Here is a 23,683-nt window from a genome sequence, read left to right on the forward strand (position 1 = left end):
ATTTTGTAATTTCAATTATTCTTTAAAGAAGAGTAATTTTAACTGTTAGCATATATCGAGTGTAACACATTAATTTCTTTTTTATATATTTTAGCGTTAAATATATACATTGTACACAAAAATCATATGAATTTCTTTCGTGAAACAGGTGAGATAATTTTAACATATGCAAGAATCGATAGTATACATGTTATCAGCTATGTCTATATAAAAAGGTAATATTAGAGGAGGTTGACTCGTTATAATCAGTTACATCTTTCTAATGTGGAACATAATGTATTATCTTTTCCCCCTCTCCCTCCCCCAGAAAGGGAAGTTTGGTGAGGTGAAGCTCTACTTAAAAACCTTTACAATGCATATAAGGCATAGGAGTATTGAAAGTTACTTCTTTATGTATTTTGATAGGCATACGAAGTGTAAAAGAAGCATTGTGAGACTTTACATAAACATTGTGTGTGTTTCTACCTTCTTTACCTCTAAAATGGCATTTGTTTGGACATGTTTTTGTGCACAGTGTCATTTACGTCAGGGATGACATCTCACTGCCTTCTTAGAATACTACATGTGGTTTACACAATTATAGAACATTGTAGATGTGAAACTGGTATTGTAGCAATAACCTTGAGAGTACACAGCCATTTTATAGGGGTCACATTATTCTGATAATTGAAAGTAATTCAGGCTGCCTATTTGTTTGTGAGCTTGTCAGCTTAGCATTATATTTTCGTCAACATGTATTCTGTACAGTTATAGACATGGTCAAGTTCGTTTTGGTACATTGCCCCGTTTAGGACTAAAAATGGAATGTCAGCTACCCATTTATAGTGTTCTGTTTTAGCCAAATGGGTTTTTCAACGATTTAGAAATGAAAATAGCACGCAGTCACTTAATTTGACAGTCCACAGTCATGTTTTAGGCACCAACTTTGACAGATATGTGTGTGAGTGTGGAAACAACGTTGTGAGACTTGACATAAACTTCTCACGTTTTGTATTGCTGACATACTTTTGCTTCCATTTTAGAAATGGAAACAACACTGTGACACTTGAAAAGTACCATGGATCAATCTAGATGTGGCTACACTCTGACTGAATTCTTCATTTTGACACTTGATAATGTAACTGGGCTGTGATTGGCTTCTTAATTTCATTGGCTGGTAGTATGCTGGGATATGGTTAGTTGTGTCATTGTAATGACAGGTAAAATACTAGGTTCTGATTGGGGGAGTTCTTGTATTTAGTTGTTTCATAAACCTATAGTTTGTGGAGCTCTAGGGAAAGTATTGATCCAAATTTACTGAGTCATGTCCAGACTCAATGATAATCCATTTTCCTTTAACTGTCTGTTGATGTTCACCCATTTTTCATTAGCTAACTTCTTAGTAAAGGGATTGGTGCCAATTTTTAAAATGTTTTATTTGTATCAACTGCTAAAAGGACAAAATTTGCAACTCATGTCACTACAATGTAATTGATTTGTATCAGAAATAAATGAGGATGCAGAATAGATCATTGTGGTGTATGATATCTGATTGCTTCAAATGGTGAGTGCCTATTGTTATGTAATTGATACAAAATTGATTCACTTTGCTCTCTGTCATTCACACAAGATAAAAACTATCGATTTACCATGTATCATGTTCTATAACATTTCAATTTTTGATTGTATTATGATTGAGACAATCAAAAGTCTTCATCTACTCATAAAATATTTGTAATAATAGCAATTTCTGATACACTAATTCTGTTATATAATATGTCCAGTTAATGTAGCATGTGCAGTTGATAGGTCTCAAACTGTTTGCTACTCAGTATATTTTTCACACTGTGTTTATAAAATCTACTATACATATCACTTCTGAAATTTTTAGAAATATACTGACAGTAATGAGATGTGTCAGTACTTTTCTCATTATTTACTAGTACTTTAGCTCATTGTTGCTACATCAGCATTCTTAAGCCTCCCCGGGAAAGCACCAGTGTGAAAAGATCCATTACACACACTGATTAGCCAAAACATAATGACCACCTGTTTAATAGCTCGTTTGTTCGTCTTTGGAACAAAATACGATTCTACGTATCACGGATCCAACAATTTGTTGGCAGCCTTGTGGAGGTATGTGGCACTAGATGTCTACACACAGGTCGTGTAATTCCTGTAAATAATGGGCCACTGATCTGCGTATGTGGTAATGACACCTGATGGCGACCCAGATGGATTCCATTGGATTTACATCATGCGAATTTAGTCAGCGAGACATCAACGTGAGTTCACCATAATACTGCTCAAACCAGAGTAGCTTGGTTCTGTCTCCATGACATGGACAATTATAAAGCTGAAAGATGACATCAACATCAGGGAAGACATCAAGCATGAAGGGATGAAGGTGGTTTGCAGTCATCAGCATGTCTTCGATTACCACCCCAGGTCCCATGCAAGCGCAGGAGAATGCCTCCCACAGCAAAATACTGCTCCCACCAGGCTATGTCCGTAGTGTGCTGCACGATACGAGCAGCCATTCACCTCGATGATGGCGTCTGTGTAGATGACTAGCGACCTAGTGTAGCAAGAAATGATTTACCTGAAGAGCCAACACGTTTCCATTGATCGACAGTCGGATCCCGATTATCCCATGCCCACTGCAATCGTAACTGACTATCTCGATGGGTAAAAATGTGAACACACAGGGGTGGTCTCCTCCAGTGCTCGATGTTCGACAATGTACAATGAATGGTGTGCTCTGAAACATTTGTGTGTGCACCAGCATTGTGATCTTTTGGTAGAGATGTCACAGATCGCGTTCTGTTCCACTTTAAACAGTGGACAAGTCTCTGAACCTCACTTTCTGTACAGAGTCGTGGAAACCCAACCGTTTAGCACCTAATAATAATAATCTGCCCTTTGTCAAATTCGTTTAGCTCATCTGATTTGCACATTTTCAGCCCATATCTGCGCTAGGATGACCTGGTCCATGTCTGCTCTGCTTATATACTTCTGTTACAATGTCACGTGACCACAACGCCACCAGGCAGCACCCAACATCGTGGTGGGCAGTGGTCATAATGTATAGGTTCATCAGTGTAAGTAATTCATAATGTTATTAAGTTAAGCTGAACATTTCATCATTTTAGTGCCGATTGCTTGACAACTACTTTAATGTTTATGTTTGAGACAGATGATATCACTGAAAACTACTTTTGAAGATGTAAGGTGAAGCTGAATATCACCAACCTTATTTTTGAAGGTTTTTTCTTTGAAACTGTTGGCTATGTGTTAAGGAACTGTTCAGATTTATGTAATCCACTACTGACAGAAAAAGTTGTTAAAAGACAGGAATTCTGGAGCTGTCTTTGATCATTTCATTATCTACATTTAAAGTAATTTCTTCAGTTTCTAGATTCGTTTTTCCTCTTTCAGTTTATTTACCACGTTTCAGCTACTTTTTAGCTTGTTGCTGGAGTAGTTTATATTTTACTTGAAACTATTTATATTTTACTACTCCAATAACTCTGCTTAGAATTTTCATTGCAGTATATAATACAATTCAACCCTCATCATCCATGTCCTTGTTGCCAATAGAGCCTTATTTAACTTTTGCATGATATTCTAATCACATTTGTAATCCAGGGTTTATGTGCAGTAAACTGTTTTCACCAGATGACTTCATATCAAAAACAAAAGTTTCTATTGACCACAAAATCCATACATATTATAAAAATGGAGGTGTGTGTGTTCCACATTTTCTCCATACCCAGTGGACTAGTTTCAACCAAACTTGGTACAAATATACCTTTACTGTCAGGCAACAATTGCTGTGGGGGTAAGTTAGTTAGTTAGTTATGTATTCTATTGACCAATAGCATGGAAAACCGTTATGATGTGGAATGTGTCAAATCACAAGAAATGCACACAGGAAACAAGGTTTTTTCCCCTTCCAGATTTATTTACTTATATTCAAGAATTCATCTATGGTATAGATGGAGTGGTCGAGAAGGTATAATTTCAATTTGTTTTTGAAACTATTACTGCTGTCTGTCAGACATGTTATTTTATCTCGTAATTTATCAAAAAGTTTTATAGCAGCATATTTTACCCCCTTCTGTGCCAAAGATAGGTTAAGTAAAGGATAGTGTAGGTCTTTCTTTTTTCTGGTATTGTAATCATGAATGTCGCTGTTGATTTTAAATTGGTCCATGTTGCTGAGAAAAAATTTCAGTACTGAGTAAATGTACTGTGAAGCAGTTGAATGAATTCCTGACCTTTTAAACAGATGCCTAAAAGATGTGCGACTATGAACCCCACACATTATTCTAACTACTTTCTTTTGAGCAGTGAACACCTTTTGCCTAAGTGTTGAGTTGCCCCAGAATATTATTCTGTATGACATGAGAGAGTGGAAGTATACAAAGTATGTTAGCTTACTAATTTCTACATCCTCAGAATTGGCAATTATCCTGATTGCAAAAGTTGCTGAACCTAGTTGCTTTAGGAGATCCGAAATATGAATTTTCCAATTAAGATTCTCATCTATATGTACACCCAAAAACTTAGTGTGCGCTACCTTGGCTACTGACTTCTTTTGATGTGTTATGTTTATTGAAGGAATTATACTTTTTGCAGCATAAAATTGGATGTACTGTGTTTTTTCAAAGTTCAGAGCAAGCCCATTCACAGAAAACCAATTAATAACTTTTCCAAAGTCCTTATTTGTATCATTTTCTGTCGAACTTTATTTTACTTGATTAATAATTATGCTTGTATCATTAGCAAACAGTGTCAGTTCAGCTTCTTGTTTCACATAAGAAGGGAGGTCATTCACATATAGCAAGAACAGGAGGGGACCAATGATCGAACCTTGTGGAACACCTCACGTAATTTCACCCCAGTTAAATGAAGTGGCAAACTCCTTTGAGTCACTTGAAGCATATAAAGAGACTTTTTGCTTCCCATTCTGTAGATATGACTTAAACCACTCATATGCTGTTCTATTTATACCATAGAATTGTAATTTCTCTAACATAATGTCATGGTTCACATAATCAAATGCTTTTGATAAGCCACAGAATATTCCTACTGGTGACATTTTTTACTATTTAAAGACTCTATTATGTGGACAGTGAAACTGTACATTGCTGTCTCAGTGGAACAGCATTTCTGAAATCTGAACTGTAATTTACTAAGTATCCCATTACTGTCGAGAGGGCTAACCACTCTTGAGTACATTACTTTCTCAAAGATTTTTGAAAATGCTATAAGCAAGGATACTGGATGGTAATTATTGACATCTGTGGTTCCCCTTTTTGTAGAGAGACCTGACAATGGCATATTTTAACCTGTCTGGAAAAATACCCTGAGTCGGTGATGCATTACATATCTGACTAAAAATCAGCTGTAATTGTTCCACATTGTTTTAATAACTTGTTATAGATGTCATCTACTCCAGCAGAACATTTATTTTTGAAGGATTTAATAATTTTCCTTATTTCACAAGAGTTTGTTAGATGAAACATAATCTGATTAAAACTTTTCAAAACTGACTCTTCCATGTACTGCCTGGCTTTTTCTTTTGAACCATTCTCACCAATTTTTTCTACTACACTTAAGAAGTGATTGTTAAATACATTGGGTACCTGTGTACTGTTGGTTAAGATGAAGTCATTCTCTTTAACAGTAATACTACCTACCCCAGTGGTTACTTTTTCTGTTTCCCTTCTAACAACATTCCATATAGATTTGATTTTATTGCTGAAGTTGTTAATTTCTTCTCTGACATACATATTTCTTGATTTCCTTACAACTTTTCTCCTTACAATAATTTTTATGGTGTAAAACTACTTCTGGATCTTTACTAGTTATTGCTGTCTTATAGAGTTTTCTTTTTCTTTCTGAAGACACTTTAATACCTGTAGTAATCCAAGGTTTCTTTGAAAAGTTTCTAGTGTTACATTTAGTAATTTTCTTAGTAAAACAATGTTCAAAAAGGGATATAAATTTATCAAATTAGCATTTGTCTCATTGTATACATCTTCCCAGTTTGTATTTCCTAATCTTTCTCTGAAGTGATCTATAGATACCGGGTCGAGCACCCCACACTTTTACTTAATGGTTTCTGAAGTAGACACCCTGTTAGGTTTTGTAAGTTAATCAGTAATGCATCATGGTCAGATAATCCATTTACCACAGGGAAAGCATGTGTTTGTTCTACATCCTCTTGCTGTACAAATACATTATCTATTAGAGTACTACTGTCCTGAGCTATACGTGTAGGGAAATTGATCACTGATTCTAAGTTATATGTTGTTAACAACACTTCTAGTTCACTTTTCCTACCAGAATTGCTTAGAATATTAACATTGAACTCACCACAGATAATAACTTTGTCTTTTTGTAAATGCATCAGGATAAGGGTGAAAAAGTAGCATAGTCTGTGTTATGTGAATTCCCAGATTTCATTCATCCAGTATTGTAGAACGAGAGTATCTAGTGACTTACATCAAGCCTTTACGAAATTCTTTCTACCTGACAATCCCTGCAACATGATGAAACGAAAAAGTTTGTTGCATAATACTTATCTACTGTTAATACAGTAAAGATACCACATGAGGCATGATGTTATAATTTGATACTCCTTTACTACTAACTGTATGCACAATACATTTTACAGACAGTGTGCACATATAACACTGAATGTAAGTGCAAAATTATATGAGTGTGCAACACATAGTTCATGAGGTTTGATGTGTGAAAAACTGCCTCATCATGTATGATGTTTAAATGTGTTAATTCTTTCCTCCTTACTGCATTCACAATAAATTTCGCAGACAGTATCCACAAATGTCCCTGATTGTACATACAATATTACATCAGTGCGCAGACAGTATTCACAAAATTGCCTGAATGTACCTACAATATTACATCAGTGCACAACAAATAGTTCAGAAGATACGACATCATGAAGAGTGTGATATATGTAAAACTGCCACATCTTGCACAACGTTTAAATTAATTACTTTGAGGTGAATGTTCAGGTCAGTTGCACCAAACAACACCTTATTAACAGTAGTTCATTTATCCACCTCTTTACACAAGCAAGGCTTACAAAGAACTAGCTGTGGCGGAAGAGAGCAAAGACAATCTTAGCTTAGCATCCGAAGACGATGCTCGGAGTATAGAGACAAACGTATATCGATGCTGGTGTAGACTCATCGGCGCCACAACTTCTTTGCTACCAACTCCATTCACAACACATCTTGCAGACAGTTTCCCTATAATCCAGTGAATGTACCTACAAAATTATAGCACTGTACGACACATAAAGAACACATTAAGAACAAGACCAGACATTGCACGGTATGGATGTAGATTCACAGCTATAAATAAATTTATTTATTTATTTTTAGTACTTTATTACATTTCTGTAAATCATTTATATGATGTAGGAGTTGTCACAAGTATAATTAACATGCAAAGTACATGTAATACAAATGTAATAACAGAATATCACTTAAATAGCTAATTTCAATGCTTTTTTGAGAGTACAACATTTGTCATGAACATGTACATAAATGTTAAGACAATAATTTTACACACATTCAAAGTACTCATCTACGTCATAGGAACTTTTGCTTAAAACGTAATTTTTAAGCTCAGTCTTAAATATTACTTCATCTGTTATTTCCTTCATGTACACTGGCAAAGCATTGTAAAGTTTCATTTCGAAGTAACTTCCATGCATTTGGGTTTGTGTTATCCTTGCTGTTTCTAAATGTAAATTTTTACAGCTGCAAGTATTATAATTGTGATAGTTCTCAATGGTACATAAATTGCTCAGGTGTGCCTTGTACATAGAATGCTTTTAAATATATGCAGTGATGATATTGTTAGTATTTGTAATTGTTTGAAGAGGGACCTACAGTGAGTTCTTGAAGAATTGTGTGTTATAATTCCAATAGCTCTTTTCTGTAGTTTGAACTTATCTATTAAACTTGAATTAGTTTTACTCCAGAATACTATACTACAAGGCACAACAGACTGAAAGTAAGCAAAATACCCTAACTAGCACACTCTATGCTGCATACTCCAGGTATTATCCTCAATGCAAGACATGCCAAATTGAGCCAGTATTTGATACGGTCTTTCCAGTTTAAGTTTTGACCAATGTGCATATCCAGAAACTTTGTGGATTGCACATTCTCTATTTCTGTATCACTCAGTCTTAACTGGAGGTCATTTCCTTCAGCTACTTTGCCAAATTTTATATAATTTGTTTATGTAAGTGTTAACTTGTTAGCATTACACCACTGTGGTATATATTTCAGTACTATATTAACTGTGATGGATAGTGATTTTTTACCATCACTTATAATTACGCTCATATCATCTGCGAACAACATAATTTTGGTACCAACTTTTGGATTCTTTATGTCAGTTATATAAGGCAAGAATAATAAGGGACTAACCCTGAGGGACACCTACTTCCATTTTTTGTATCTGAAACCCACTTGATTTTCTGGTTATTATGATCTGAGATGATTTCTATAACCTGAGTTTTGCCTTGAAGATAAAATTTAAAAGCATTTCCACACAACTCCTCTCACTCCTATTTCCTCCATCTTATTTAACAAGATTTGGTGATTTACTGTATCGAAGGCTTTAGATAGATCTAAGTTAATTCCCGCTACACATTTTTTATTGTCAAGATTCCAGACTGCTGATTCTGAGCTGTGGCCTGAATGTAAGCCATGTTGAATGCAGTTTAAATGTTTGTAAAGATTTAAGTAATTTATGAGTCTGATTTTCATGAATGTCTCTAAAATTTTGGAAAACGATTAGACAAGGAAAACTGATCTCTAATTTTCTACCATATATGGATTCCATTTTTAAACAGAGGTCTAACCTTTGAGATTTTCAGCCTTTGTGGAAAAATCCCTTCACTGAATGACAAATTGGCAATATGAACCAGGGGCTTGGTAATTTGTTGGTCAACTTTTTTAATTAGTAACACAGACATTTCATCCACATCTGTAGACATTTTTGGTTTTACACTCTTTATCACCTTAAATATTTCATTTTCATCTGTGCAACGCCGAGTTTCTGTGCTAGTACATTATATTTTTTCATGTAAATCATAGATATAGTGTACATCTTTAGACTCAGTATCTTGCGAATCCTTTTTAAATTCCTCAGTTCCTTTTTCATTTACTGTCATTGCAGTTTTCCAGTCCATTTAAGTCATGCACTTTGATATTAAAATGTAGTGTTTAAACATAGTGGCTGGTGAGACCATTAAGTATGGGAATTGCTCTATTGTTTTACAATCTTGATGTGGCTACAAAAATGTTATTAACCGCAATATTGATTGCTCTCACAAATGACAAGTGATATGAGTAAAATTCTACAATAAGTATGCCAACAATTTCATTAAATATCCCCACCAAACTGTAAGATACTTTGAAACAAACAAGTAGGAGGAGATTCGTATTTAGCATCCCATCAACAACGAGTTCATTAGAGATGAAACACAAGCTCCAATTAGGGTAGGATGGGGAAGGAAATCGGCTGTGTCCTTTCAAAGGAACCATCCCAGCATTTGCTTGAAACGAATTAGGGAAATCACGGACAACCTGAATCAGGATGTCCGGAGACAGGTTTGAACCATTGTCCTCCCAAATGCGATTCCAGTGTGCTAACCACTGCGCCACCACACTCGGTGAAGCAAACAAGGAGTAGCTATGATAATGCAGAACAGTTTGGAAACTGACTTTCTATGCATGCATCATCTAACAGCACTTGAAATCATTGGAGTTTTTGCATTGCTCGAACAGCAAGTAGTCACATGGTGATCCCATCTTGTTACCACTTGGAGTGCAGAGAGTTGTCTGAACTCTGCAATCGTTTTTATACAGGAGTATGCACTACTTTGTGGATGGAGGGATATAGCAGCTGTCATATCTAAAAATGTAATTGAGTTTTTGAAACAGTTTACTTCTTTACAATTGGTTGAGTATGAATAAAAAGCAAAAGAAGGATCCAGTTAATTACACCTTGATTAACAAATGATAAAAACAAATTGGCATCTATAGGCATTCACAATGATTCAATACCATCCAACATGACTCAAAGCCACACCACTCTGACATCACAAACCAAGGTGGCGGTTTTCCAGTCAGAACCTAGCATTTTAGAAGCCATTAAAACGAAGCAACCAATCACACACCAGTATGCTACTGGCCAATAAAAAGAAACAGCTGTTCACAATCTAGTAACTTAATACCAGATGATACAATTCAAAGTTTAAACTAATATCTTTAGAGGGTATCTGTTTACATTAGATCTACAGTACTTTTAATTATGTAATGCTTTGTTTAATAAATGTTTTTCTCACATTCACTGATATTTTTCTTCTAGGCTTTCACAAATAATTTAAGTGGAAGATTGTGAGATTTAGTTTGTTGTACAGAGTGCTGTTCACTACATTTTGCTATTTAAAAGTTTAGAATTCCCTTGTTTCAACAGACAAGAGAAAACTAAAATAACATCAGTGTTTCAGTTTTGGGGCTGGATTGATCATATGACTTCTATCATTTAAGAAAGGTGTGAGTAATCAGAATTGAGGCATCTCATTTCCTGGACCTTTGTTTCAGCTAATCCAAAGGAACCAGAAGTAGAATTCTCTCTAAATTGCACTTAGGTGGCAGCATAACTGATAGAATTTACTGCAAGTTTATTTTCATTTGTCATGAGTATTTGGTTTTTATTTACCAACAACATTCATGTTAGAATAATAGTTATGAGATTAAAAGTAATGACTGAAGAAGCTATGTGGAGAATTAAACATTTCAGACTTTTCAGCCATTATTGATTCCATATTGTAGATGATATCAAAAAATGTTTATGTGATGTAGCTATTTTCAATAGGTCTGGTATGATTAAAGAAACCTGACAGAATCTATAGTTTTCACCTAAGTAAAAGATGAATGAAATGTTAGTGTCTTGATCTGAGGGGAAATAATAAACTTATTTCCACAGGAATTCAAGGACATTACACTACATTCCTCTGCAAAGAGGAACTCATTACAGATCTGTATTAAAGTCTTAAGTTATAATTCTCATATCATTTCACAACCTAGTTGAAGTGGTGGAAAGCAGACAATATAATTATGTTAGGACTCAATGACTGCTTTATTTTTACTTTTCTGGTATTAACTGAGAACAAGGAACTTGAAATTTCAGATAGGCATAAAAAATCTAGATATGGCTCTAATTTCTGTAATTAACTGTCACATCAATATATGTCGTGTAAACTAGAGGTGATGCTTTGCCTTGCAGTTTTCTTGGCATACAGTTAGAGACTTCTGGATGCTAGGCCTTGAGACACCATGCAAATGCAAAAGAGGAGAGATGGTAGGACTTTGCTGCACAGTTTGCTAGTAGCAGAAACACGCATCTGAAGATTACCCAGGACAGTGGAGAGTATTGTTTTTGAAAGGCAGCTGTGGGAGGTGGTTACGTGGTGGGTGCTACATGTAAGGTCATGGATTCTTTCATGGCATTCCCATCGCTGTTATGGAACATTCAATGTAGTGAAACCAGAGTCTATTCTGCCACTAATGTACTTCACTGAGCTACACCTGCTGCAAAGCTGTGTGGCACCTACTACCATCATACAAGGGAAGTTAATGGTAAGCTCCCATCTGCTGTCTTACATAATGACTGAGTTGTGCCAAAGGCCAGTGAACCTACTAACCATTGTGGGAGGTTGGTTGTGCCCATCATTCATACACTCATGCTCATAAATTAAGGATAATGCTGATACATGGTGAAACAATGTTCTGGTGGGCAGTTTGCAGGTTTAAATCACCTTGGAGTATGACCATATGGTGCATTAGACCTGCAGTCATCGCACTGTGGCGCTGGCAGCAGTCCATATACGCAGATGTATTGGTGTATGACAGAGTACGGTGCAGTGAGTAAGTGTGCAGACGTTTTCAGACGTGCTAATGGTGACTGTGTGTTGAAAATGGCTCAAAGAACACATGTTAATGACGTTATGAGGGGTAGAATACTGTGGCGACTGGAGGCTGGTCAAACACAGCAGATTGTAAAACAGGCCCCCCACATGCCACAAAGTGTGATCTAAAGATTATGGCACACAGGAAACGTGTCTTGGCGCTACAGTACGGGACGTCCAAAATGTACAACACCACAAGAAGACTGATATCTCCCATCAGTGCCCACAGACGGTCATGATGTAATACAGGTAGCCTTGCTCGGGACCTTACTGCAGCCACTGGAATAGTTGTCTCCAGATACACTGTCTACAGAAGACTGAACAGACGTGGTTTATTCACCAGGGGACCTGCAATGTGCATTCCACTGACCCCTGCTCACAGGAGAGCCTGTAAAGCCTGGTGTCAAGAACACAGTACTTGGTCATTGGAACAGTGGTCCCAGGTTATGTTCACGGATGAGTCCAGGTATAGTCTGAACAGTGATTCTCGTCGAGTTTTCATCTGGCGTGAACCAGGAGCCAGATACCAACCCCTTAATGTCCTTGAAAGGGACCTGTACTGAGGTCGTGGTTTGATGGTGTGGGGTAGGATTATGATTGGTGCAAGTACACCCCTGCATGTCTTTGACAGAGGAACTGTAACAGGTCAGGTGTATTGGGACATAATTTTGAGCCAGTATGTGTGCCTTTTCAGCGATGCAGTGGATCCTACTTTCCTCCTGATGGATGATAACACACGGCCTCACCGAGCTGCCATTGTGGAGTGGCCTGCCTGTTCTCCAGACCTAAACCCCATGAAGCACATCTGGGATGCTCTCGGTCGATGTATCACTGTACGTCTTCCAACCCCTAGGACACTTCAGGAGCTCTGACAGGCACTGGTGCAAGAATGGGAGGCTATACCCAAGCAGCTGCTCGACCACCTGATCCAGAATATGCCAACCTGTTGTGTGGCCTGTGTACATGTGCATGGTTATCATATCCCATATTGATGTCAGGGTACATGCGCAGGAAACAGCGGCGTTTTGTAGCACATGTGTTTTGGGATGGTTTTCTCAACATATCACCAATACGGTGGACTTACAGATCTGTGTCATGTGTGTTCCCTATGTGCCTTTGCTATTAGCGCCAGATTTGTGTAGGGCCATCTTGTGTGGCACCACATTCTGCAATTATCCTTAATTTATGAGCATGAGTGTATATTCCTTTTATTCTAAATTCTGATGGGAGTACCAGTGGCGCATTGGGTGATTTGATTTCGTTCATGATCATTAGGCAGTCTGGGTGGCATTTTATAATAAGCTGCTTAGCGTTTAACCCTTTCGTTACCAGTAGGAGATTTGTGTCCCACATATAAATTTATTTTCCTGAGCCAACAGGAATATGAAAGTCTTACATCGGTGTGCTGTTGTGATCTAGTATTGAATGTATCAAATGTTTGGAGCCAACTGCCTCATTGTTTGGTGCAAGATATCACTTAACTGTTTCAGTTGTACATTGTGTACCACGTGTTTTAGTATTTTTATTTAATTTTTTCTTGTCAGCAACAGATAAGCTCAGTAAAGGTATTTATTGCCTTTTTTACATTGAACACCATGTTAGAGTATTTCTATTTGAGCCTTTTGTTCATATTAGAGTCTAAATTTTTACACTTATGTATTTTATTTAATGGTTGGTTGGTTGGTTTGGGGAAGGAGACCAGACAGCGTGGTCATTGGTCTCATCGGATTAGGGAAGGATGGGGAAGGAAGTCGGCCGTGCCCTTTCAGAGGAACCATCCCGGCATTTGCCTGGAGTGATTTAGGGAAATCATGGAAAACCTAAATCAGGATGGCCGGACGCGGGATTGAACCGTTGTCCTCCCGAATGCGAGTCCAGTGTCTAACCACTGCGCCACCTTGCTCGGTTTTTATTTAATGCTGTAGTCTTATTTTGTAGTTAACTTGTTAGTTAGTTAGTGTTCATGGATCATTTCATAGAAAAATCGTAATGATGTGGAATGAATCATTTTACATTCACATCACAAATGAATTAGTAAACATGGCTACATGGTGACCAAAGCTATTTCCTTTAATTTTATATGGAACAGAAAACTCTGCAAACTCCTGGTTTGTTTTTCTTGCCTTTCCCCCCTCTTTATGTTTCTCCCAGTTGAAAGATGTCTTACAAGAGCAAAGCGGAAAAGAAGTTAGTGTCGTATTTTCCTCTGTTGTTACAGTTCCAAATGATAAAACTGATTACTATCGCAACCTCAAAAAAAAAAAAAAAAAAAAAAAAAAAAAAAAAAAAAAAAAAAAAAAAAAAAAACACCATTTAAGTGACTTACTGTGAATAGCATATCTTTCTTCTCCACTGGTTGAATCAGTCTAGAGCTCACAGTACACCTGTGAACTCTGCTAACGATACAAGGCTTGTACCATCCCTATTTTTCCTGTGACAAATCTTATAGCTTTTGGATGGTGAGCAGTTGACAAAACTATAACTGGCTAATTATTTTGCCACTCTAATGCAGATATGGACCATTTGGTATGGATAATATGTGCTTATATGTGGTTGGAAAACATTTTCCAGTAAGGAGCACAAGTAATGAGGCAAACAATGCAGCACATGGTAGCAAGAGGGGACTAATTTCTTGTATAGCTACTGCAAAATACCATTTTGTATTCAGCCAGGTTTTGAAAAATTTCACAAAAATGTTAAATTTTGTTTGGCACATAATGGTATTTACATCCTTCCTGTTACAGATCCTAATCCTTGGTATAAAGAATTATCTTAAGTGGGACGTATATGTCCCACTGGGATAGAGGAGGAATAAATTTAGGAAACTGTTCATACCTCCTCCAATTCAATGGGTCATATATGTCCCACTCAAAGTAATTCTTTCACTGTAGACAACAGTCGAAATTTGGAAAACTGATCTGACTCAGTATCCGATCCAAAAGCAGGAACCCAAGTTTTACAGTAATCTGCGAAATTTAAATTAATTTGGCTGTGAAAGGATTAACTGCCTGAGCTGGCACTTGGTTAAATGTGTGTACTTTGGCCAGATAGGTCGTCTGGAAATTGATTATTCATTTGCTAAATTCATTTATGTTCTGTATGATGAGAAAGACCCAAAACTAATTTCTCCTCTTACATGACATGTAGCTATTGTAATATGTTATTGTGTGTATGAAACAGTACAGTTTTTTTGTACTTTCTGGAGCCCTTAAACTTGGTTGTTGGTAAGTTGTAATAATTTTTTATTTTTACATTTTTTAACATCGTATTTGGAATTTTTAAAGTGTTTTGATGCTAAACTATCTTATTATTGATGTGTTAAATAGTTTTTTGGTGATAATGCTCACTGGAACCTTTAAATTATTTTTATCTTTTTAACATTGGATTTATTTAGTGGCCCTTTTAAATAACAGCTGATGTTGAAGTTCATGTTAAAGCATTAAGTCTGTGCCTTTAAACTACTTTCTTAAATATAGAGTATATTGGTTGGCATCTTTAAATTCTTGTGGATGAAGTTGCTCATTGGCATCTGTGAACTGTTCTTGATGCCTGACAATTCAGAAATTAGACGACTTTATCAAATGTGCACAATTTAGCAGAGTGTGCCATACTCAAATTGTTTGTGATGGAATAAAATTCCAGTCTTTGTGCTGAGTCTGGGCTCAGTCATTTACCACTTCCAGATCCCCATATCCCTAATCATTTTAATGGTAGCATATTGTGTGGTTATTGGGTGGGTGGTTGGGTAGCTGTAAATGTGGGTAATGAGCTAGGGGTTGTTTTACATATCTATTGTTGTGTGTGTTTTGCAGAGTATTGGTCTTGATAACAAGAAGGCTGACTCATTTAAGGAAAAGTTGTCTGTAATGCGTAATGTATCAGAGGAGGGCAGCATCAATGGGGCGTGTCAGTGGTTGTGGGCAGCATTAAGTCGTATGGTAAACATAACGTTGTTGATGATTGGTGAGGTAAGTGCCACCTGCTCCATTTGTAGTGCATTACCTTTTGATATGCAAGAGAATATTACTTTGTTACTTGTTAAATCACACACAAATGTTTCGTTTACAAGCACTCTTAGGTCTTGTCACTTATAGGGCTTGTGATATGAGTCTGGTTAACATGGATCCTAATCTTTTACTGGACAATCAGACAGCGCAGGAGGAGATTCTGTTATTGAAACAATGTATTTCGTTTCTCAGTTGAAAGGTAGAGAATGAAGCAATTAATATTGATTGCAAACAATATTTACATTTGACTGAGCAGTCCAATCAAAGTGTAGATATGTGAACAGAATTTAGTAAACTACCGAAACCCTTGACTGCGAATCTTCAGAACATCCAGATGTTATCTACTGAAAACACTAACCAAATGTTGGAGTCATGGTTAAGCATCAGACTGTAAAGGCAGGTCAAAGTGTTGCAAATTCTGCACAGTAAATGATGTGTCAAATGATTTACCCACTAGCAGTCAGCCAATTTAGTAGACTAACTGCCAAAGTTTTGCAGGGTAATAGGTCGCTAGGTGAACTCTCGAAGAAAATTATCTTAGAAAATATAGGGACTAGTAGACGAATGGAACACATTGGGGAATGAATCCTTAGAGGATTATATCAGAAATGCACAAACAGCTTTTCTTGGACGTTTCTAAAGAAGTGGCTGTCCTTAAACATTCTGGATGGCTTGCGGCCAGAGGGTCGGTTGAGAGTGTTATTTACAGCTAAACTGCACACGTTTTCGAATTTAGATAAAATGGTTGTCGGCAGTGAGAAAATCAGATTTAGTGACTAAAAGAGGCTCCTGAGGGGGATGATGGGTGGGGGGACAGCTGCAAAAAAAGGTTAGGTATTTTGGCTGCTTCTGCCGGCCCTCATAGAACACGGTACTTACCTTGGGGTATATGTTTTCATTGTGGTAAGCAGCATCATTCCATTAAGGATTATGATGAGCTGCAGGAGTGGCGCCTCGGGAGTTGGCAGTGCCCAGCGGTGGTCGACGCAATTTACTGCTGAATGGCTGTCCTACAGTGTACACTGTTGATAAAATATGTCTCCCTTTTGTTTATGGTGCCACTGGTCCAGAATTAGTTTGTGCTTTTCTCGATTCCAGTAGTAATGTTTCTCTGATTGATTACTGCTGGTACTGTAGGTATCACTAGGTGGGAAAATATCCTAGTTTGCATGCTTTCGCAAAAAGTGCCGTTCCTCTTCAGGTGATTCATTAAATGTGTAGGGCAGGCCCATTTTAAATTGAGAATTCCAGACTTTACGTGGAATTTAAAATGTAGTGTCGCCAAAGGACTTACTACTAAGGGGCTGTTACACTGCATGTTAAATGTTATATGTTGGATTATGGGGGGAAAGGTTCCTTCTTTAAGTTCCAAGTTAAAAAGAGATGTAGATTCTGCAGTCATGTCGGGGACGCAGCTTTCCATTGGAGAGCCAAGAAACCGTTACACCTAATATCGTGTAGGGTCCACGTGGGCACGCAGAGCACCGCAACACGACATGACATGGACTTGACTAAAGTCTGAAGTAGTGCTGGAGGGAACTTGCGACCAAACTGCCTGATTGCTCTGTCAGTAAAACAGGTATATTTTCAACCGACTTGGTTGTTTTGCCCCTTCCACTGACAGAGTGACCCGCTTCTTAATTCCGTATGCGTATCACGAATACGGACTTGTAACTATCACGCTTTTGTGCTTACTGCTACGTGTATTAACAGTAATTAGCATGGTCCTATTGGTAAGAGGTAGTAGTGACTGCAAGTTGATAATATTTGAATACAGCACAGCTGCCACACTCTCATTTCACTTTTACTCTGCTACTACCCTCGGCATTGCGCAACATTAACCAAGTGCCACTTGGACCTTGCTAAGCTATTAAATTCACTTGGGTGTAATTTTCGACCATATTTACATAAGGATTAAAGCACACTTCTAACCAGACTATGACCCAAAGAGCTGTGGTGACTGAATGGGTTCGATACATGGCCTACAGAGCCCTACAGTTCACATGGTAACACTGCCTACCTGACCCACTTAACTTTGTAGTGAGCTTAAGTATCTAATCATCACTGCTAGAAACAGTGGGTAATCCTTCCAGCATGACCAGAGCAGCAGACTTACCGTCGAATCCTCCTGAAAATACTTATAACTATGGTCGCCAGCTCTGAAGGAGTGTTGCTCAATCACTTTTGTGTGAGCACACTTACACTGGTCCGATCATGTCAACACTACCCAAGCTATTCTCTTTGTTCAGTCCCTGTGCCTCCAGCTACCATGAGCGACGCTCATCTTCCCAAGAGTGGGGGTTTCCCTTTCCACAAATTTATCAAAATCATTTAGTGTTTAAGCAAATTATATCTATTACCCTGGAGTTAATATCAGTCATAATGATTCACCAACTAGTGCTTAACAACATTAAATTATACAGTAATAACTTACAATTAACAACAATAAGAATACATTTAAGTCTGAGAGCTTAGTGTGTTGGCTGACAGATAGCGTGGCGATGCCTTTTCGCTCGTTCTCGCTGGCCTCAGCTCGCACTAATTCCAGGTTTCGTCAAGAGATGGCATCAGGATGCATGCCATGGCCATCTCACGCCAGCGTGCTCGCTTTCGATGCGCGGGACTCCAAATTACTGGCAGCCTACGATTATTTCAGTTCCGTTACACATACCCCACTTCTTATTGAAGTATCTAACAATGGTAATTCAATAAGAAGTCTCTTCTATAATGAATCTGCAAATGATCGTTAAGCTTTTCACTCAAGGTTTTTCCCTTTATTACTGCCAGACCTCCACAGTTTCCCTGCATATTTAAAATTAAACACAAATTCTTTCTCTCTTTACAGCTAGACATTACATATATAATTTACATATGAACACAGTACACTTTAAACAATTTTGACAAAAATTTTAAATACACTTCTTTTATCTCATGCAAGAAAAACACACGTTATGCACCCATTACTTTATAGCCTGTCCTTTTCACTTTACCTCCTCACTTTTCTGCCTCTTCCACAACACTTATTTATACATCTATTAAGGCTTTCTTAGAAGCTCGGTCTTTCCCTATCTGTTTAGTCTCTACTTAAACTAGAACTTTCTTTAGAATACTGCAACATATTTTAGTGAACATTTACATTTCACATAGAACAAAGAAAAATATTAACATATTACTTTACATTAACATTTTTTTTTTACTTTTTCTTCAATCTGGTAGTATCTGTGGTTCATACTTTTTGAGATCCACTATGTTTCTTACTCCCAGGCGTTTGCCTGTTAATGGGTACTCTGAATAATAAGCATACACATTGGGTATGGATACCATTTTAAATAGTCCATTATATATATATTTAAATTTGCTGATCTCATTATTAATTTCACTTGGCTTTTCATGTGTTTTTACAAGAATGATATCGCCTATTTTGGATTTAGGATTCCTTACTTTTTTGTTGTGACGACGAATTCTCGCATCTGCTTGTTTTCTCATCTTGTCTTTTACTAAGTTCTTTTTACTATCACAATCTAATTCAACTCTATCTGGAAATTCTAGTAGGTCTTCTACTAGACTTTTACTTCTTGTCTTTTTCAGGATTTCTTCTGGAGTAAATCCAGAGCTCTCGTTTGTTAATGAATTCATGATTTCTTCGAATTCACTCACGTACATGCCCCACTTCTTGTGGTTTCTATGGCAGTACGTCCTAAGTAACCGACCTATCTCACGCATATATCTTTCTACTGGATTGCTTGATGGGTGATAAGCTGAGATATGTACCACTTCTACCTGTTTCTCAGTCATCCCAACCTTCCACATGTTTGAGCAAAATTGAACACCATTATCTGATAGTATTCTCTTTGGCTTCCCTACTTTCACAAAATAATCACACATCATTTTATCATACACAGCTCTGGCAGTAGCTTTTCTCAAGGGATATAGCTTTATATAGTTTTAGAAAAGTTCAACTGCTACAAATACATACACAAAACCCCCCATGGTTTTTGGTAACAGTCTGAAGATATCTACTGCTTCTATTTCTAATACTTCATCAGGTCTTATTGATTGCATAGGCCCTTGATTAGTGGCATTTGTTACTTTCTCCTTTTGGCATAGATCACAAGATCTTATCCTATGTGTTACCCTTCGTGCCATGTTGTTGAAGGTAATGCATTCATATAACTTATCGGTACACTTCTGTGCACCACAATGACCATATGCCAAGTGAACATAATCTATCAGCACTTCAGTGTGTTGTTCCGGCCTACATACTCTCCACTTCACTGGATTACTTAACCTTTGAAGATACAGTACCCCTTTATTTATTTTATATGACGCCCTTATGTTTGTTGCATCCGGATTGTCAAATTTGACCTTTACCGACTTGAGTGTGTCATCATCACTTTGATACCTTCGCATATTCCGACATATTTCCCTAATTTTTTCTTTTCCTTCCACATTTTTGAAGTAATTCACCTCAAAAACATCTTCCCTGTTTTTTACACTTTCTTGTGTCTCGTATCCTTGTGGTAATCTCGACAAAGCATCTGGTACTGCATGTTCTTTCCCTTTAATATACTTGACCTCTATATAAAATTGTTGTAAAAATAGCACCCATCTAGTCAACCTGTTATGTAACAATCTGCAGTCCTTAAAAATGTTAAAGCTTTGTGGTCTGCATGGACCACAGTCTTATGTCCCCATAGGAAAATTTGAAACTTCCTAAAACCCCATACTATAGCTAAAGCTTCCTTCTCTGAAGCTGTATAATTTCTTTCGTACTTAGACATGGTTCTACTCGCAAACGCTATCTGTCTATGAGTTTTTTCCCCATCTATCATTACCTCCTGAAATGTGGATACTCCCAATCCATAGTCTGAACTATCCGTTGCCATGTGAAACGGTTCACACAGGTCAGGGTGCCATAACTTGACGTTTTTTGCCAAATTATCTTTTAGCCGGTTGAATGCTGTTTCACATTCCTCAGTCCATATATACACACTGTTCTTCTTAAGTAGGTTGTTCAGATGTGGACTATTGAACACCTGATCGTCCACATACTTATGATAAAAGGAACAAAGTCCTATAAACGACTTTAATTGTTTTAATTCTTGAGAGCTGGACAATTTTTTATTGCTTTGATTTTATCAGGATCCTTTTCAATTCCCTCTGGTGTTATTAAGTGACATAAAAACTTTATTTGTTTCTTCACAAACTCGCATTTCTTCAGGTTCAGGGTCATTTCTCCTTTGATTAAAGCTTTGAACATCCTGTCACATAACTCCATGTGCTCTTTCCATGTCCTTGTAGCAATTAACAGGTCATCTACATAAACTGTAATTAACGAACTAAGTTCACTCCCTAAAATTTTATCTAAAGCCCGAATGAACACTGAAACAGAAGTATTTAGGCCAAATGGTACCACTGTGTAATGGTAGCATTTGCCATTGAACAAAAATGCCATGTACTTCCTAGACTCCTCACTTAATGGTATATGCCAGTATTCTGTAGTTAGGTCTAAACTAGTCAGGTACTTTACACCATTAAACTTCTGCAATAAATCGTCTATGTTTTCTGGACGATCCAACTCCCTCTTCACTATTTTATTCAGAGTACGAGCATCTATCACTATTCGTACACTTCCGACCTTCTTTCCTACTATCACCAATGGGTTATTATATGGACTAGAACTCCGTTCAGTGACCTCACATGACACCATTTTATCTATTTCTTTTTGAACTGCTTCTTTCTTAGACAAGGGTACATTATATGGTGGCTTAAAGAAAGGTTCATGTTCCTCTACCTCCATGCGATACTCATAATTTATCACTCGACCCGATTTGTCCAAAAATACCTCCTGATTTTCTTTCAGAATTTGCCATAGATCCTCCCTTTGGGCATCAGATATTCCTTCCGTTTTTTCCACTACCTTTCGAAGGATTGTCTCCTTATCGCTGGCCAGTGTGGCCGTGCGGTTCTAAGCGCGTCAGTTTGGAACCGCATGACCGCTACAGTCGCAGGTTCGAATCCTGCCTCGGGCATGGATGTTTGTGATGTCCTTAGGTTAGTTAGGTTTAAGTAATTCTAAGTTCTAGGGGACTGATGACCTCAGTAGTTAAGTCCCATAGTGCTCAGAGCCATTTGAACCATTTTGTCTCCTTATCTCCATTTTCAGCTATCTGCCTCACCGGAAACCAATCGAATTTTTGACTTATTCCCGAATCATGATCATCTCTAAATTCTGCCCATCTCAGCTGGTTCTCTTCCATTACTCTAGATGAATCAAATGATATTTCTAATACCACACTTTCAACTTGACAAACTATTATCCCTTTGTCACAATCTATAATTACTTTCTGTTTTATTAACCAGTCAATGCCTAAAATGATTTTGGCACTGACCTCTGGAACTACTAAAAATGCATTCGAAAATTGCTTGTTTTTTATCTTAAATTCCATCATTACTTGATGCTTTACAGGCTTACTACACTTCCCTATCGCTCCTATCACTTTAACACTGGTTACTGGCATCATGACTACTCCTCATTGCTCTTTGATCACCTCAAAAAATGAGTGTGAAATAGCACCAACAATACATATAAATCGTACCCATATACATTAGTGGGTATGATCTTTTCATCATATTGTCCTCTTTCATGCTTTCATTGTCTTCCCATAATAAATCCTTTTCCACTGCCAAGTCTTGCCATATTATTTGTGCGGTTTTTACACTGACAATTCCATCAGGAGGTTTCTTTCTCCTTTTCATCCCAAAGTCTTTCACCACGTATTCCTGTAGTCCATTGTCTATGCTCTTTAATGCCGTCTCTTTCCCATTCGAATCTGTCATGCCTGAACTCTCGCTTGTGGAATCGGAAACTTCCCCTACTTCTTTTTGTCCCTGGGTGCTTTCTGATGACTCTGATGATAAGTCATCCTCCTTAGAAATATGACCTTCTTCAGACTCAAATAATTCTCGCAAATTATAATCCATTTCTTCACTTTCCCTTTGTTGGACAGAACATCTGCCAGTCCTACTTACATTACTTTCCCCTACTAATGGAATCACAATCTCACATAACCCATTTGCTACAGTACTACAGGGATCACAACACTCTTTCTCTTGGTTAGATACACTTTCGCTAATTTCTTCGAAAGAATTTTTATCACAGTCGTGTACTCTTGCTGTCACCAGGTATACATCACATTCGGTATGGCTCTCTAACACTGTCTTATTCGGGTCCGAATTAATCTATTGAGCGGGAGATTTCTCTAATTGTGCAGGCTGACTTTTGAGATGATGTACATATTCGGCATACGAGATAATTTCTGAATCGGCATGCGTCTCTGCACTGTGCCCCTTTTTATTATTCACCCTTTCCTCTTTAATTACTTCTCAAAGCGATTCGCCGACTATTTGCATGAACCTTTTATCATAAGTAACATCACTCCTCTTTTGCCCCTGCCCCTCTGTACGGTTGCCATCCCTACTGACAAACAACCCCTTCTCCGACTCTTCCCTTATTAATTCGTCACTGTGACCTCGAATTCTACTTATTCCATTCATCTGAGCATTCACATCCAACCGATATTCTTTTCCTACTTCATTTTCCTTAATAATTCCTCCCTGCTCTCTCTCCTCTGTCTGTATCCCTGCATTACACTTCCCAAAGTTT

At 37.5% G+C, this 23,683-nt stretch overlaps 1 protein-coding gene across 1 annotated transcript in view; it reads left to right on the top strand.

The window, feature by feature from the left end:
* Positions 1 to 343: 343 nt before the first annotated feature.
* LOC124805127 overlaps positions 344 to 23,683 on the top strand; it is a 41,860-nt gene continuing 18,520 nt past the window's right edge. Inside the window, exons 1-3 of the mRNA XM_047265583.1 lie at positions 344 to 1,543; positions 2,943 to 3,080; positions 15,823 to 15,978. Coding sequence (XP_047121539.1) covers positions 3,003 to 3,080; positions 15,823 to 15,978 — 234 coding nt within the window. The 5' untranslated portion in view covers positions 344 to 1,543; positions 2,943 to 3,002. The remainder of the gene's footprint in view (positions 1,544 to 2,942; positions 3,081 to 15,822; positions 15,979 to 23,683) is intronic.

Source organism: Schistocerca piceifrons, chromosome 7 (assembly GCF_021461385.2).
Source record: "Schistocerca piceifrons isolate TAMUIC-IGC-003096 chromosome 7, iqSchPice1.1, whole genome shotgun sequence".
NCBI lineage: Eukaryota > Metazoa > Arthropoda > Insecta > Orthoptera > Acrididae > Schistocerca > Schistocerca piceifrons.